We start from the raw sequence: 16,603 nt of genomic DNA, 5'->3' as shown, positions 1-16,603 counted from the left end.
AAAAAGCACATTGCTTTGCTTTGCATTAGTTAAAACATCTCAATTATGAATATATGAGAAGAGGTTGGAATATCTTTCTCCTTGCGGGTTTTATTTTGAAACGTGCTGCCGAAATTGTGAAGTTTACTTTTGTAGTGGTTGACAGTGGTAGCTGCTAGCTTACAGGGCACCGCAGCTCCGGCGGGACAGCGATGGCACTTAGGCGATATGTATCTCAAAAAAATCAAACGGAAGGCTGGACTGAGCCGCTAGTGATGGATATGCAGTAGTTCCAGTGTTATATGCTGCTTTAAGGAGTCTCTGGACACCGCTTATCAAGCTGAGGACATAAAGCGTAACTTAGCAGGCTTGTTCTTCACGGGGGAGGAAGTTTGTTGCGGCGAAGGGAACATAATAGGAAACCGGGGAGGGACAAACTATCTCGACATGGAGGACTTCGGGTCGGCCCTGGAGAAAAATGTGGCTGACCTCACGGTGATGGACGTGTATGACATCGCCGCAGTGGTGGGGCAGGAGTTTGAGCGGATCATAGACCAGTATGGCTGCGAGGCTCTGTCTAGGCTCATGCCCAAAGTGGTGCGGGTCCTGGAGATCCTGGAGGTGATGGTGAGCCGCAGCAGCATCAGCCCGGAGACCGAAGAGCTGAGGCTGGAGCTGGACAAGCTGCGTCTGGAGCGCATAGACCGGCTGGAGAAGGAGAAGAAGCATAGAAAGGTCTCACACTGCACAGCCACAGAGCCAATCACTCTCTGCTATACAGAATAAAAGTGGAAGTCAAGATTTAATTTGTCAGTGACTGTCAGACTATGTTTTTGATCCGTGTAGGACGTGTTCAGATCGTCTTCCTAGGACAATACTAATACCACAGTAAAATGTCCTGCATTTATAATGTGATCAGAGTCAAAGTGTCACTCTGCTCTAAAACGAATCAGGCACAATAAAGTTTTGGATGTTAAACAAGTTGAACAACAACAACACCCCTACACGTACACAGAGTATATGATCCATTACAGTCAATGTTGTATAGTAATATTTTGCACTCAACCATAGAAAAAACAAGAAAACAACAAACAGTAAAATATCGACAAAAAGCATTACAAGGCACGTGGATAGTGGTAACAATTACTTAAGTAAAAATCCTATAACAGGAAGGATGCCCTGCTAAAAGAGTCTTTTTTTCATTATATTTAAATAAAAGCAAGTACTGAAAGTAAAACATGTATAAAATGCTTTTAGTGCACATTATTAATGTATAACACTAAATAGAAATGCACAAAATGGTCAAAAAATTAAAACATCATAGCTGCAGCCATAGTAAGTAGCATTTTTGTGTTTCAGTCAGAATAAAAGCTGGACATAAGCTCTAAGAAGTGAAGCAGGAGGTGAAATTTCTAAACCTTTACTTTTTTAAATAGATAGCGGGGGAAGTGACTCTGGTTTCAAACGGAAGTTAGATTAGAAAGAAGTCTACGATAAAGTGATCCTGTTTCTGACATGATTTATAATCTTGGCAAACACTTACTTTGTGAACTTATGATCTGAATTGCCTTTTCAAGTCTCATTTAATAACATACGATGTTAATTTAGTAAATTCTAGTCATATTTAAAGTAAAATCGACAAATCAGGTTTGGGGCGAGGCTTACTTTGATTGAAAAATCACTACAGTATGAATACAGTGTCACAGTGTGGCTGTACGTAGTATCATCAAGCACTTCTGTCAGATCAAATCCTTCATCATTATGTCCCGTTTTAAATACAGTCTGTGACTGAAGTTGGTTGAGGTGGAGCTCCAGTGGTTGAAATGACTTTACATACAGATAGTACTTATTCTAAATCTAGATATAGGTTCATCCAGTGTGGTAGTGAGGTGAGTATAAATTATTAATTCATATTCATTGGTGTAGGAGTTGGGTAAACTTTAGAAATGTCTAGGAATGGGTTTCTTTTTCCAATGGTTCAAGAACCACTAAAAACAATTTATGGAGTAAAAATGTATTCATACACCATGAAAGGAAAAAAATCATCCTTAACCACATGCTGTATTTTATAAGGCAATTATATATTTGTATATAATCTGAAAGTAGCTATAGCTGACAGACATAAAGGAACTGGGTAAAAAGTACATTTCCCTTTGGAATCTAAATGTAAAGTATTATGAAATGGTCAAGTAAAATCTAAATACAGTGCATTAAAGCATCGAGCTTTAAATGTTTTCATTTATTTTCCATCTTTGTGAATCTAAAAGGAGACCCTGTGTTTGGGGTTTGAAATAAGCCGGACACTCAGACTGCTCAGTGCTATAAAAAAAGTTAGTGTCAGTTTCTCGTGACAGTGACTGAGCCAGTGGTTCACATATTAACTGTCTCGTGACCGTGATAAAGCGGAGAAGGCTGTTTGTGCTGCAACTCACAGGCCATTTGAAGCCAGCACAGTTTTCACATGGAAATGAAAAGTTCACATCCACAGTGAAAATATGCGGTGTAGTGTTTATTGGCTCCGTGCACAGTTTTCTTTTGTGTATATAAAAGCTAATGTAAGAGTTGTGCAGCAGTGTATATAATAATAAAACTTTGTGTAGGTTTTTTGTTTTGTTTTTGTCATGAACCCAATGACTGAACATGTAGCATATGTTGCCCATGTGTAGTGCACATGCTCCCACTAAAATCAATGAAACTGATTCCAGCAGGCCTCGGAGCAGTGTGAAATGGCACATGTCCACAGAATCCGTCATTTCCACTCCTCCCGTGCACAGTCTGCGTAGCCTCCCGTGGTACCTTCACCATGGTAGCGACCAACGTGTCAAATTTTGCATGTTTACAATCCTTAAAAAGTCTTTAAAATTCTCTCTTGTTGATGACTGCAACTCTTACTTTTGCTCAGAATCCTAACTAGCTGTTCAACAACGATTCGGATACAGTCACCTCTGATATAATTGAAAATAAACATTTAAATATGGAATCACATTTGAAAAACATGCATCACACTTTCAAAGTAATAGTGATGTTTGCCTATTCATTCACAGGTAAACTGGAAAAATGAAGTACAAACAGCAAATTATGCATTCTTGTTAATGTGGCTGCTTTGACAATATGAACAGAATGACTCATGCTTCCTGTTTCCTGTTTGTTCCTGGTTTTCCAGTTGCTATATGAATCATCTAGGGTCTGAGTGACTGACTTGAGGAAGATGTTTCGTTTTTAGTATCTGCCAAAAATTTTCCACAATTTAAAGCAAGTCAATTCGATTGTGTTTTATAGGCTTTTGTCATTAACGCATTACTCTTTGATATGACAATTGTGTTCTTTAAAAGCAAATTACTGCAGTAAATTCTGAAAGTTAGAGATGTTGAGATTTCTTTTTCTTACACATGCGCATAAACCACAAAGAGGAAAAACTCAGAAGACCACAGCAGTGCCAGTTTTGTTTTGTAATGCCGGTCTGGGCACCATAAATGCTCGTAGAAACTATGTCCATCCAGTTGTTGTTGAGATAGTCAGGACCAAAGTGGAGCAATGCATTGATCCTCCCATTACACAACCAAAATTATTGCGAATGTTTGCAGTGAAATTGCTTGTTGGCTTTAAAATGGTTTCTTTGAACCAGGGAAGCAGGTCTGTACATAAGTGCTTGGTAATATTGCTTTTATGTACAATCACCTTGCAGTCAGGCAGCAAAAAAACCTCAATGCAATGAGGCCTTCAGTCCGATTTTTTAACTCTAGTTTTACCGAGCCATAACAAACGTGATCGGTAATGATACATGTACAGTATAACAGTTTGTGTGTATGTGTCTGAGTGCAGGAGTTGGAGCTGGTGGAGGATGTGTGGAGGGGAGAAGCTCAGGATTTGCTCTCCCAGATTGCTCAGCTGCAGGAAGAGAACAAAACCCTTCTCACCAATATGTCCATGAAAGACCCCATGAGCGAGGAGGAGCTGCAGAGGCATGAGGGTGAGGATGTGGAGCTCCATCTAAGAAAAGTACTGTCTAGCTTAAAAGAAAAAGAAAATGTGTTTGTATGTGTGTTTTTCATGATACACACCAGTTTACAAGTGACTGAGAATGTGAATGACTTACAAGTCAGTTGCTTTAAAACATTATTATGTGTTATTCACTAATATGTGTGTAGAAATGTTACTGCCCTCTACGCAAATCTTTGAGACCAAGATTGAATCGAGTCAAAAGTAGGCTCATTGAGTAGGCTTGTCACTTTTCAGGGAAAGTGTGGTTATGCATTGTTCCTACAAAGAGCTTTGCAGTTACTGTCGGATTTCTGAAACATGTGCATGGGTAATTTTTTTTTACTAACACTGTGAGCATGTTCCTGATAATAATTCCAAATAACAGACTCCTGCTTCAGTGTTGGGAGTCTGCATGCTACCACTCAAAACCTGCTAATACCTAGTAATGTTTACATCACAGCAGAGCATGAAACAGCTTGTCTTTTGCTGATTTTCCTGGAAATTCAGTTAAAGTTTCTGCCGTGTGCGCCCCGAAACTTGTCCGTTTGCCCTCGATACGTTTCTCATGTGTGTGTCCCTCTCTCTCTCTGCTGTGCACGCAGTACCACACTCAGATACAAACACAAACAAAGGGAGCCTTCTCTGTGTTAATGGTGAGCCAGTCTCATCCCTGCGTCAGAGGCTTCTCCGTGGTCTCACACAGAGGCCACAGTCACCCTGACGCACAGACCAGCTTCAGTGTACAAGCACACCTGCCAGCCTCACACACAAATCAGAGCTCACGTCTGCCTGTCAGCCCAGATGAAAAATCTATTTGTCCTGTTTATTTTTATGGCTGACAATTTTTCCCCCCTCTGTCACCGATTTCCAGGTATGTCAGAAAGGGAGAGGCAGGTGATGAAGAAGCTCAAAGAAGTGGTGGACAAGCAGAGAGATGAGATTCGAGCCAAGGACCGTGAACTGACTCTAAAAAACGAGGACATAGAAGCAGTAAGGACACAAAAACTCGGTGCCTCAATGAGAAGAGGCTGTTTTTTTTCTTCTTGTGTGAATTATAAAGAATTCAGATATTTTCTATATTTTAAATATAAGAGAGGCCTGGTTAGATCGAGCAGCAAATGTTTTGGCTCAGTATTAAGCAGACATATTTGCTGCCAGTGTTTTAATGTTTAAAAAAAGGTAAAAAAAAAAAGTTCAGGGATAGAATGGGTCTTCCGAGCATCTATTTAAAAATAGCTAAAAATAGATTGTAACAAATTAGTTTTCCAATCATTGATCAGACTTTTGTTTCTTAAGATTATTTTATCAGAGTGCCCAAGTTCCCTACCTTCAAGTTCTAGCTTCCCACCTCAACATAGGCTAAGAAACCCTGGAAATGTGCAAAGTATTTGTTTATTTTCGTAAATAATTTCTGCAAAGTCTCAAATAATTTAACTTCTTTATCTTGATTTTACAAACCTTTGAAGTGGATCATACAAGTCTCAAAAACAAATAGCCTACATGTATAATTTACAAAGTCTCACATTATCAGATGAAGGGTGTTTGATGTGTTTTGTTTGCCTGTGAGTATTTCTTTTGTATAGATTAGGTTTCAGATCACAAAGAGACCCCACCTAAATGCGACAGTGTAGTGTGAACAAGCCAGAGTAAAGGTCATGCAAAGGACATCACTACAGACCAGTCTGGATTGTGTGGCAAATTGAAGACATGGCCATAGATCTGGAAAAGGTCAACGAGTCAGAAGCTGACATAGAGGACTAAAATTTCTCCAATAAACATGTAAAATTTCACAAGATGGCTTTCCAGAAAATAACAGCAGAGCCAGTTTTTTAATGTCAGGTTCAATAAAACCTTTTTCACAGCAGACATTTTGACGTGTCACCATAGGCATCAAAGCTTCAGATTTTTTGTAAAAAAAAAAAAAAAAAAAGAGCCCCGGATCTGTTGATCTGTCATTCCAGTCATGCATTAAACACCCCTAGAATGTGCTGGTGCAAAATGCAAATATGCAGGTTTTTGGTTCTCTCAGAGCGAGAGAGGTTATACATGTTACAGAAGAGGTTACACAACTCATCTTTTGGCCTTTGGCCATAGCTCTGCTATGAATATGGAAGTATTTTTAAAAAGGATGGATGAGTCCTGGATGAGGTGGTGGATAAAGGGAACGTAAAAATGCTGTGGCCTCAAGTTCAGGATGTCGATGAAGAAGATTCTTTAGCAAGTCAGCTAATCTACTATTGATCTACTGGTTTTCCAAATCTTTGTCAGAAAACTAAACCATTACTAACATAAATATCAGCAGCTCACACTTTAGCTTGTGAATACAGCTGTATACAACATCATAGATAAGACTGATACCAAGACATGTGCTTATGTGTGTAGTAAAATGATAATTAACATGGGTTAATGATCTAATTATGACAAAAAAATACAGTTTAGGGAACAGTTTTTGTTGTCATAACCTTCCTGTTTACTGTGAGCAGGATGGGAGACAGCAGAGGACAGATGAGACACCAAAATAGCTACTAGAGATCTGAAGAAAAAAAACTTGGATAGGCAGATAAGACACAACACAGAACTATGTGATAGTATGTGATACTACAGTTGAACATTCAAAACAGGAAACATATCAGCCAAGTAAAGGCTGATATGTAAAGGTTCCTGAACATTTCAGGAGTTATGTGAATTTGTACGCATGGGTAGGTAGAAAAATAATGTGCATTGTGAGACTTCAAAATGTTCTTTAGTCCAAGATTTTCCACATGTGAAACTTACTTTAGATATACAGTGAAGTTGAGTACTCAGACGTCACTCATTTGGTTTCCTTTGCTGTCATGCTGGGAAAGGCAGCCTAGGCACTCGCACTCTGAAATGCTAAGGCCCAGGTATTTTAGGATATTAACAGTGAATTTCCATTTCAGTCATTTATATTATTTCACTTGTCCATGAATTTAGCTGTTCATTTGTTCTGTGGCTTTAGAAACCCCCTGACACCCACTAATGGTTTGTGTGTCACCCAGTACAGCACAATCAATATCTCCTCAGACAGATTGCCTGAAAATGCGTGCTCTTACCTTTGATGGGTGGCTTTTACCTCCTGTGTGGCAGTTCTGAGAAACGCGAGACCATGCAGCCCATTGTCTCTCTGTTTCTTTCTCCAGCTCCAGCAGCAACAGTCTCGACTAATGAAAATCAACCATGACCTGCGCCATAAAATCTCTGTGGTAGAAGCTCAAGGGAAAGCTCTCATTGAACAGAAGGTTGAGCTGGAGGCCAGTGCTCAGGCTCGGGGACAGGAAGTTGCTGCTCTTCGACAGGAAGCGGCACGCTTAAGGGAACGGCTTCAAGGAGAGCTGCCTGCTCAGAACCCGGACGAGCCCCCACCTCAGCCTCCTTCACCCGCAGAGGTAACAGCACAGGGAAAACTGAGCATAACTTTTTCTTTTCACGTTTTAGTTTTTTGTACAGATAACATTGCTTACTTTAATGTGGACCTATTACACAAGCTCTATATTTCTTAATTTTTGGACTCTCTGTATGTTATATAGTTAAATAATCCTTCTCTATCTTATGCTGGGCCTTGGTGAAGCCCTTCAGGTCATTCTCTGTGTGAAACAAGATGTTTTTGCTAAATTCCCCCAAATTCTTCTTCACTGCCCTTTGCAAACAAAACACAGAAGTTTTGTACTAGCAAGTAGGTGGGGCCAATGTGAGATGACCATATTAGGAATATCCACTGTCATAATGTCATACAGAGCCAAACACAGAAAAAATACTTTAGTTAGGGTAGTCTGAAGCCTGAGGTATTGGAATATTTGTACATACATTGGAACAGAAAATGATGGTGAAAAATAATAAAAGAAACATTATTGGAAGTTTCACCCAGCTTCCATCTTTGTGTGAAGCTAACCTTTTAGTTTGATCTTCTCTTGACTTGTTGTGAGAAATGAGCAAACAAACTAGCATGTTATGCAAATCGTTTGCATTGTATAACAGATTTGATCATTTTCACATGCAGTTGTTCAAACCACCATCTTTTATTTGAACTGTAGATTGTGCACCACAAATCCTCGGAGCAACTCAATAGTTTATTTATATGTCTCACAAACTGTCTTTTGCCTCACCAGTGTGGTAAAATTGCTACAGTGTTGGTGGGGGCTGAGGGCTCCTCAGAGCTGACACCCGGGGGGGTTGATGGTGTATCGTGGCCTCTGTGTGGTTCCCTCAGCCCAGAGACACACGAGGATGCTGAGGACGATGCAGTGTTGCTTTGGGTAATGCAAATGTGCTGATTGGAACTAGAGTGATGTGATTGTCCTGACTCTAACTCCAAACCTGCACTCCTCCCCATGGAACATTAGCCTTGTGGGTATAAACAAAGGAAGATAGTAGACTAACATTTCTGTGACATGTGGACTGTGCTGAAACAACTCTGCATGGGTGTCAGAAAGCTAACAGAGTATCAGTAGGATTTCCTCTCCACAGCTAAGTGACTTTCTGGACAAGTGCACTCATGACCCCTCTAAATATAGAATACTGCAAGAGCCCAGCCTTCAACGACACTTGAATCTGTCCTTTCATGCACCCTGAGATTGAAACACAGACAGCAGGAAAAGCTACAATTAAGTGTTTCTTTTTTATTTCTCTGCTGTAATAGTGGTAAGAAAGAATAAAAAAACAAGAGTACTACAATGGTTTTTTTTTTTAAATGTAGCTACATTTAAGACTTTTATATTAACTACAATTGATGTTATGTTTCGAAACACATTAAAACACATTCAGAAAAATTTCATAAATGATAAATGAATGACAGCTCTAACTAGCCAGTTAGTGCAGCTAATGACATGAAAGCTCATGGTTGAGGTTTTTTTAGCCGCTCAACAGTATTCACCACACTGATGGAAACATCTGACGTGCTAAACAAAGGTGGAGACATGCCGATAAATCTGTTCTCACGGTGACACTGAACCTGGACTGAATCTGAGCCAAATAAACACACTAGACGGCTGCGGTGGAAGATGTACATGCACCATTGTCTTTACTACTGTGTGCTCTCAGTGAGTCAAACAGGTCTGTGTGTTCTGGCTCTTTGATCCCTGATAAATGAGAAAATAAGCCACAGACCACAGCTGACTCACATCTGGTCCTTTTCACTTCATCAGCCTCCAAAACGACTGTTTTATGTCCGAGATCAGCCTTCAGGAGGTGGCCCAACTCTATTGAGATGCCTATCTGTTCACCTTGGTGTACAATCAGTGGTTACAAGTTATCCAAGTTATGCAAACATTTCCTGCTGTTGCTGCTTGACATTAACCAGCAAGATGCAAAGTTTGACGAAACATGTGATTCCAGTTGGACTTTGAGATTGTGTACAGAATCCTGAAAAGCGTGAGAATTTTAGACATTTTAGAGTAGAATTTTGCATGAGTGCCTCGTGTCCGCAGCATGTGTTTCAGGTGTTTTCCTTTAACACTCAAGTGAATTTCTCTTTGCTGAGTTAAAAAAGCTAACAGCATTTTAGCTCACAGACTGGGGTGAAGTCTGAACTAAACCAATGCATTGGACCAAAAAGGCCCTGTGTCTGACTTGTAGTTAAACATTTGCCACCAGGAGGCGATGTGCGATGAAGATATGCCTGCTGTGTTCCAATATTTCACTAAGGTATCCTTACTCCCCGCCACTGCCTCTTCCCTTCTGTTCTCTGGTTTAGTTTACTCTGTGTAATGTATTTTTCTCTCGGCAGGAGGCGCTGTGTGAGGAGGAGTCAGGGGGCCTGGATCCAAAGGACCCCAACAGGCCCAGATTCACTCTGCAGGAGCTGAGGGATGTCCTGCATGAGCGGAATGAGCTAAAGGCCAAAGTGTTCCTGCTGCAGGAGGAGCTGGCCTACTATAAAAGGTACATATAGGTGTTAAACATGTTAATATTGACAATTACCCACCTCCTGTGGAGAGAGATATTTATGAGCTGCACAAAACTGTGTTTATCGTGTGCTTAAAGCATCAACAGGATTTAGAAGTTTAGTTTTCTCAGTCAGACCACATAGGGCCAGCTTCTTGCTGAGTGCTTTAAGTTGCTGTTTCCTCATTAATATATGTTAAAATTGCACTTATTTGTAGTTGTTTTCAGTTTAATTATTATATTCTTTCATGTTTATGCTCTGTTACTTAGCACAGTTATATTTTAGCCTCGTGTTTCTTGTACTGTTATCTCTGCTTTTACTTCAACTTTCAGACTTTTGTTTATGTGCTTGTGAAGCCTTTTCGGCCGTAAGATTATTATGATACTTTGGCAAATTATGTTATTGGTGTCCACCTATATCATAAGTATGGGTGGAGGGACTGAGTAAAGAAATATTCAGTCCCTCCACAAGGGATAGACATTTACTATGACTTGTTGTGGGATGATGAAGAGAAAAAAAAGACATGCATGAAGAAGCCATAAAGAAACCATATGCATTTCCCAATTAAGATGTATTGCTTGATGTATTCTTAGTTTTAGACATTGTTTAATATTTTTCTTGGAGGGTTGCTCACAACCAACACAAGTTGCCACAGAGCTTTAAAATCTGACTAACAACCCATTTAAATTCTCTAAAGCATATTTTTTGTTCCCTTTTTTCCGCACATCTTTTGGTCATCCCTCTGCCAGCACATTAAGTTAAAAATGTATTTACTCCAAAAAAATCCCACTTTTTACATCTAATTCTTTTTGTCCATCTGTGAAAAAGCCTGATATGTTGTGCTTCATAGACAAAGTAATCCTGATCTCTGTAATTCTGGTTGTCTCTGTGTTTGTAGTGATGAGGCAGACGAGGAGATTGGAACTCCATCTTCTTCTCCCTCCCCTGAACTAAGGACTCGCTCCCGCTCTTCTGCCCAGCCAGAATCGGGAATCAAACGCCTGTATGTGGAGCTCACACTCACACAAATACTCTCACTCATGTAACATCTGCTAATGAAAACACTTGCCTGTGAAAACCTTGCTTCCTGTGATTAATGGGAACTTTGCATGCTGTGAGTAGCGGTTGATTATTTGGTCTCTACATGCTCAGTCATTTGCATATTACATGCTTGTTCTTGTCTCTTCAGCAGCAGTGCAAGACGCTGTTTCAGGCTGGCAGCTTTAGCTTTAGACTTCGCTTCCCTCGTGTGATACCATATACTATATATACTTTACTTTACAGAGGTAGCTGGGCTACTAACAAGTAAACATACATTTATCCTGTGTTTGTCAGCCATGTACAAACTGGAGTCTGTGGTTGTTTCCAATTAGCTGTCACATTGTGACAAGGACTCAAGACTAAAAGCAGCTCCAAGTATTCTAATTGTAGGACACTTTACTATTTTATTAACGTAATATTTAATTGAATGTCTTTTTTTTAGTGTTGAGAATTTTTTAATGAAATTGTTTACCTGTTAATCTGTGTCTCTGTATAGCTCTCTGATACAGAGTACATATCATTCCTGTAAGTCCTGTGACTGTATGAGGGTAAATATTTTCATGAATGTAAAACTAAAAGTATTCAAAATATAAAACAATTGTTTTCCAAAAAAAATAAACAGACATTAGAAGATTAGGGTGATATCAATAAATGGTCATTTTTACAATATTTTTTAGTATTTAAAAACATGTTCTTTGTATTTTACCATGCATTACATTATTTATACGAGGTGGCTGTGCCTCAGGAGGAAGAAATGATTCAATCCCAGGCTGCTCCAGTGTGTGTGGCAGACTATTACAAGCTTTCTGGTTAAGTTTTTTTAAATTAATTCTATGGCAGCTCTGTCAGTGTGCACAGTAGCAAGTGTAAGTACAAGATTTGGGACATTAATTAAATGTATCAGAAGGTGTCGCTATACCAATATGGTGGCAACATTAGCAGCAGTTTGCATGTTTATACAGTTTATCTGTGCAAACTAAGTTGCATTCACTGTGTTTTGGTTTTTAACATGCTGTGAGTTGTTCTTGGATTTTGTTGTATTTTTTAATTCAATATCATAATTTTATTTTCCTCTCTGGTTTAAAATAAACTCAGCTTGACATCTTTTGAGCTTTAATGAGGTTTGGTTCAGACAGAGGTCAACGGTTGATGTGGTCCTTGTCCTCCCCCATCCCCTATGTATGTGTGTTTTCGTGTCTTTACCTCTGTGTAACAGGATCTTCACCGCTATAATGCCGATGGTAGCGGCTGGTTTGATCCCAGATGACCCCACTTTACAGCCAATCAGACGCCTCATGTCACTTGTATGACTCTATATTTGGTTGGCTTTGCAATCCATCACTGTCTCAGCTAACAGGCTTCACCCCCTTTGCATGTCCACGGGGTTGCTTTCTTTTCGCACCTTTGTAGTATTCTGATTGGCTGATTGTGGGGCTGTCTTATTGTGTTCGTCGAATGAGACGACCAAGGATCGTGCAAAAAATAAATCAGCCAGTCAGAATAGTGTGTAGTCTAATGTCTCAACTTTTGCCCTCACTGACCATCCTGACTGACCATGCGCACTAAAAATGATTGTGTGGAATTTACAATATAAATTGATCTAAAGTGCTTTTAGATCATAGCTAGGGATTAATTTAATTTTTAATGCTTTAATATTTTATCATCTGCCCGGATCAATTTACAGAAAATGACGAAATAATTTCTGCTACAATTTATGAATTTTTACAATAGTGTATTAGGGCAGGTGAAGAGGAAAAAGCGGCTGGGTAAGAGGGGGTAAAATGACAGAGAACTTTAGAGATGAAAGTAATAGGTTCATGAGGGAAAAATCGCTGAAAAATAGTGTCTGTGTTTTGTAGTGATGAATGCAGCACATCACCTCACTTGACAAGGTTAAATTGGAAAGAAAATTACATATTGGAATTAAGGGGACGTTTAAATGAGCAGAAATTTACTTCAATTCCTATATAGTTATTTCACCTTAAGTGGTTTGTAGAGTTTTGTGTTAATTTGAATCAGGGTTACAACAGAACTTGACATATGACAAAAGGAAAACAATCCTGTTGACATTAGAAGTGTTCAGATTAAGAGAAACCAGTTTTAAGTGTCAGGAGCAGATATCCAAACAAAACGACTGGTGTAACATAGAGGCATTTGTTTACACTAATTTTACAGGAGGTGTCGTAATTAAAAACTAAAATAATTCACTTGTGATGCATTCTGTTAAATTTGCCATTACTCTAACACTGCTTTACATGTAGCTCATACTCAGTGTTAGCCCTACACATGGAGTTGTAACCCACCGCCTGTTTCTTCTCTCCGTTCTCTCGTCTCAGGTTTAGTTTCTTCTCACGTGACAAGCAGCGGAGCTCGCAGCGCAGTGCACATTTCGATGTCGGCTTCGGCTCGTGGGCAGGCAAAGACGACGTGTACACCGAACAAGCCCAGGAGGCGTTGCAGCACATGTAGACACCGTATGGGACTTAAAACTCTTAACACTCCCATCATTCAACTGCACACCAAACCAACACTAGCAACTCACACTGCAGCTGAAATGCCATGTACATGAGGTGAGAAGATGGCAAGAAACAAGAAGAATCTAATGTCCTTGGAAAAAATACTGTGTATACTTCAAATTCTGCCATTTAAAAAAAAAAAAAAATCCCTGAAAGTGTTTTACAGGATTGACGTGCAGGCGAGAGGGTAAACTCAGGTTGACTGTGGAAAGTGGAATTTTTTGGCAGGTGGTAAATGATAAGGAGCCTGAGGTCCGGAGTAAACAAGGGGGGAAATGACTGCACACCTGAGTGTCACTAGTTTTTTTAATGAGAGCAACATTTTAATATCCCATTTAGTTATTTCAAATTTCTGTCAAGTAGGCAGCTAATCAGTCCATCACCAGCGTTTTGCAAGTTGAGTATGCAGCTCTATGAAATCTAATTGAGGCCTCTGTTTAAATGTTGCATGCAGTCACAATTTAAAGCTGTGTGAAGGTGTGAAGATATTTTGTTCTCATATTTAATGCAGCAGTTTCTGTGACTAAAAAGAATGAATGCATAAACACTTGGGTATGAGAATTTAAAGTACTCGTGTAAAGTGAAAGTTAGATTTTGGCCATCATAATCCCAATTTGTCTTTGCATTTTTACCCATTCATAATAGTTTTTACTATCCTATTACAGGATGGTTTAAGCATTTTAGCATTTCATGACATCTCCTATAATGTTGGCTACATGTTGTATGTAGCCAAATAAGCAACATTGTGGCTTTAATGTTGAATTAGTGAGTCATTAATTCACATATTTGTACTTTTTAAGTCAATGTTTGCAATATTCCATCATTTCATGGTAATATAAAAGCTTTGACATGGTGAATTAGTTCATTATAAAACTTTTCCAGTTTTATTTAAGTCAACTACTACTGATGAATTATTTTACATTTTTTACTCACTCATCATGGTTTAGTATAAATTTAACACCTGACTTAATAATTTCTTGTTTTTATGATCTGAAAACCGTAAATGAATGTAATGCATTTGACTAAACAAATTACAAATTAAATTGTAAGATTTAGCAAGCCCGTTTTATTTATTAGATCTTTATAATACTAGTGATCTTTTTATAGATTAAAAGTTGTAAACCATAGCTTGAGCTTTTTGTTCATTGCTGCAATTTTTTATTTTCTTTTAGTCAATCTAATTCTAATTTATTAACTTAATAATGATGTATTGTCTCATAATTTTGACATAGTAAGCTCTTCACCCACTATAGTTTTGACTTAGTATCTCTTTATTTTGTTCGAGAAATTTGTATATATTTATGTTTGTGATGCTTTTTTCTTTTTATGTGCCCCTTTTCTCTAACAATTAACACAGATTTCTCTTTTGTGAAACACAGAATAGCTGTGCCATGGGAATTCCTCTAATATTTTACATACAAACTTACATTTGTCATAAAGTCTGATTTCATGCTTTCAGTGACAAACGTGACGCTCCACACTGTGCTCATGCAAACCTGCAGTTTTGTAACACCAGCCAAACCATAGCAGGCAATAATAAATTACATCTATATGATTCTGTTTAATTTCTATAATCAAACATAGGCCCGAAGAGACAGTGTAATATTGTATTTGAATCACTTATAACAAAAACATACAGCAGCTTTCACTTCAAATAAAAGCAAAATAAATTAAAATGTATTTTAATTAATACATATTATGTCATCAGTAAGAGCCTAAATCTTACATTACATTTGCACTTTTTCCCTAGATAAAATATTCATATTCAGCATAAGCAGCAATAATAACCCCGAATATCATCACACATGTGCAAAATAGAAGTCAGTGCGTTTGTGTTTATATGCATCATTTATACAAGGCCTCAAATTTAAACATGAATCAAGGCTCTGTTTAGAAACAGTGTAAGTCATGAAGGATTAATTATTTCTCAGATTGTGCATGGTTTAAAATAATGGTAATTAAGCTGAAGAGTGTGTTTACATTTATTTTTAAAAAAGACTATTTTGCGGATGGTGCTTGTGCTTTAACAGCTGATGCCTTCATGGAAACGTTAACAGTAGTGGCACTTTATCTTCATTTATACTCACCCAGGAAGGTGGAATAAATGAATGGCAAATGAAAAGATTTAGAAATGAGGCTAAAGACGTGTGTCAAAGCAGCTTCCCCCCTTTTATTAAATCACAGATATGTTAAAGAGAAACTATATTTTACATGTTATTTGGAAGTCAAAGGGATCTGCTCAATTTATTCATGAAGGAATTAAACAGTGAAATATTTTAAGGGAAATGAACTGCTACCCGAGTGCTTACTCCAATCTTAATTTTTTTCCTTTGAGTCTCCTATGAAGCCCATTAAAGTGGAGATTTAAGAGATATATTGAATGGATCAGTGCTTTATGAAATTCAAACATGTCACACCAGTAATAAAAATCTGTAATATTTGACATTTTTGCACGTGTTTTTTTTTGTTGTTGTTGTTTTTCCTAACTTGCATAACAGATCGCAGTCACGTTCAAGTGTTTGATTTGTTCATAATTGTAAAAGGAAATGGGCAAGGGAACATACATTTGTAAACAAAGAACATCCAGTGTGGTAAAATAACTGGTGTGGGGGAAAAGTTTAACTACATTAATTTTCCTCTGTCTCAATTTAAACATAAGGCACAAAGCAGTGTATTTGGTTGAAATTCCATTGTACAGAATATATCACCTTTTGCACTTATGTAACAATTTAGAAATCAGGTCTATATGAAGAAGACTAAATATGAAACATAACAGAAAGCACAGCAGTAGTCGTCCAATTCACCAAAAAAAGGATGATTTTATTTATTTATTTAAGATGCTGGGTTAGTGTGGAGAGTTGTGACAAGAAGAAATATGATTTATCTCAATTAGATGATGATAGCATGGTGGTACAGGGGTTAATACCGTCGCCTCACAGTGAGAAAGTCCTGGTCTCGTTTTGATTCCAACCTGGGGTTTTGCTGTGTGGAATTTGTGATTCTAAATTGACCTTGGCAACCTGTCAAGGGTGTACTATAACTCTCGCCCTGTGACACCTGAGATAGGATCCAGCCCCAACCCTAAATGGACAGATGGCGTGGTGCAGAGTGCCCTCTGGTGAACAAACTATACAACAACCCTCATGGTAGAAAAGAGTTCTTCCCATCTTTTTTTTTGAATTCT

General features: G+C 38.4%; 1 protein-coding gene across 5 annotated transcripts; it reads left to right on the top strand.

Annotated features, from left to right (window-relative positions):
• The first annotated feature begins 129 nt into the window (after positions 1-129).
• rilpl1 (Rab interacting lysosomal protein-like 1) lies at positions 130-15,862 on the top strand. Of its 5 annotated transcripts, XM_004566921.4 has the most exons (10): positions 130-714; positions 3,802-3,949; positions 4,832-4,950; positions 7,122-7,367; positions 8,088-8,234; positions 9,571-9,621; positions 9,704-9,858; positions 10,761-10,865; positions 12,120-12,207; positions 13,240-13,375. In XM_004566921.4, the coding sequence occupies exons 1-10, from the start codon at positions 427-429 to the stop codon at positions 13,243-13,245; spliced, it is 1,353 nt and encodes a 450-aa protein (XP_004566978.3). In that variant the 5' UTR covers positions 130-426; the 3' UTR covers positions 13,246-13,375. The 5 variants fall into 5 exon arrangements, with proteins under 5 accessions (XP_004566978.3, XP_023009527.3, XP_004566977.3 ...); XM_023153759.3 differs by lacking the exon at positions 13,240-13,375 and having other exon boundaries at positions 12,120-12,213; XM_004566920.5 differs by lacking the exon at positions 12,120-12,207 and having other exon boundaries at positions 132-714; positions 13,240-15,862.
• Positions 15,863-16,603: the final 741 nt, after the last annotated feature.

The sequence above is a fragment of the Maylandia zebra genome, linkage group LG7 (assembly GCF_041146795.1).
Source record: "Maylandia zebra isolate NMK-2024a linkage group LG7, Mzebra_GT3a, whole genome shotgun sequence".
NCBI lineage: Eukaryota > Metazoa > Chordata > Actinopteri > Cichliformes > Cichlidae > Maylandia > Maylandia zebra.
Note: the sequence above shows the minus strand (reverse complement) of the source record. Positions and strands in the feature narration are given on the sequence as shown.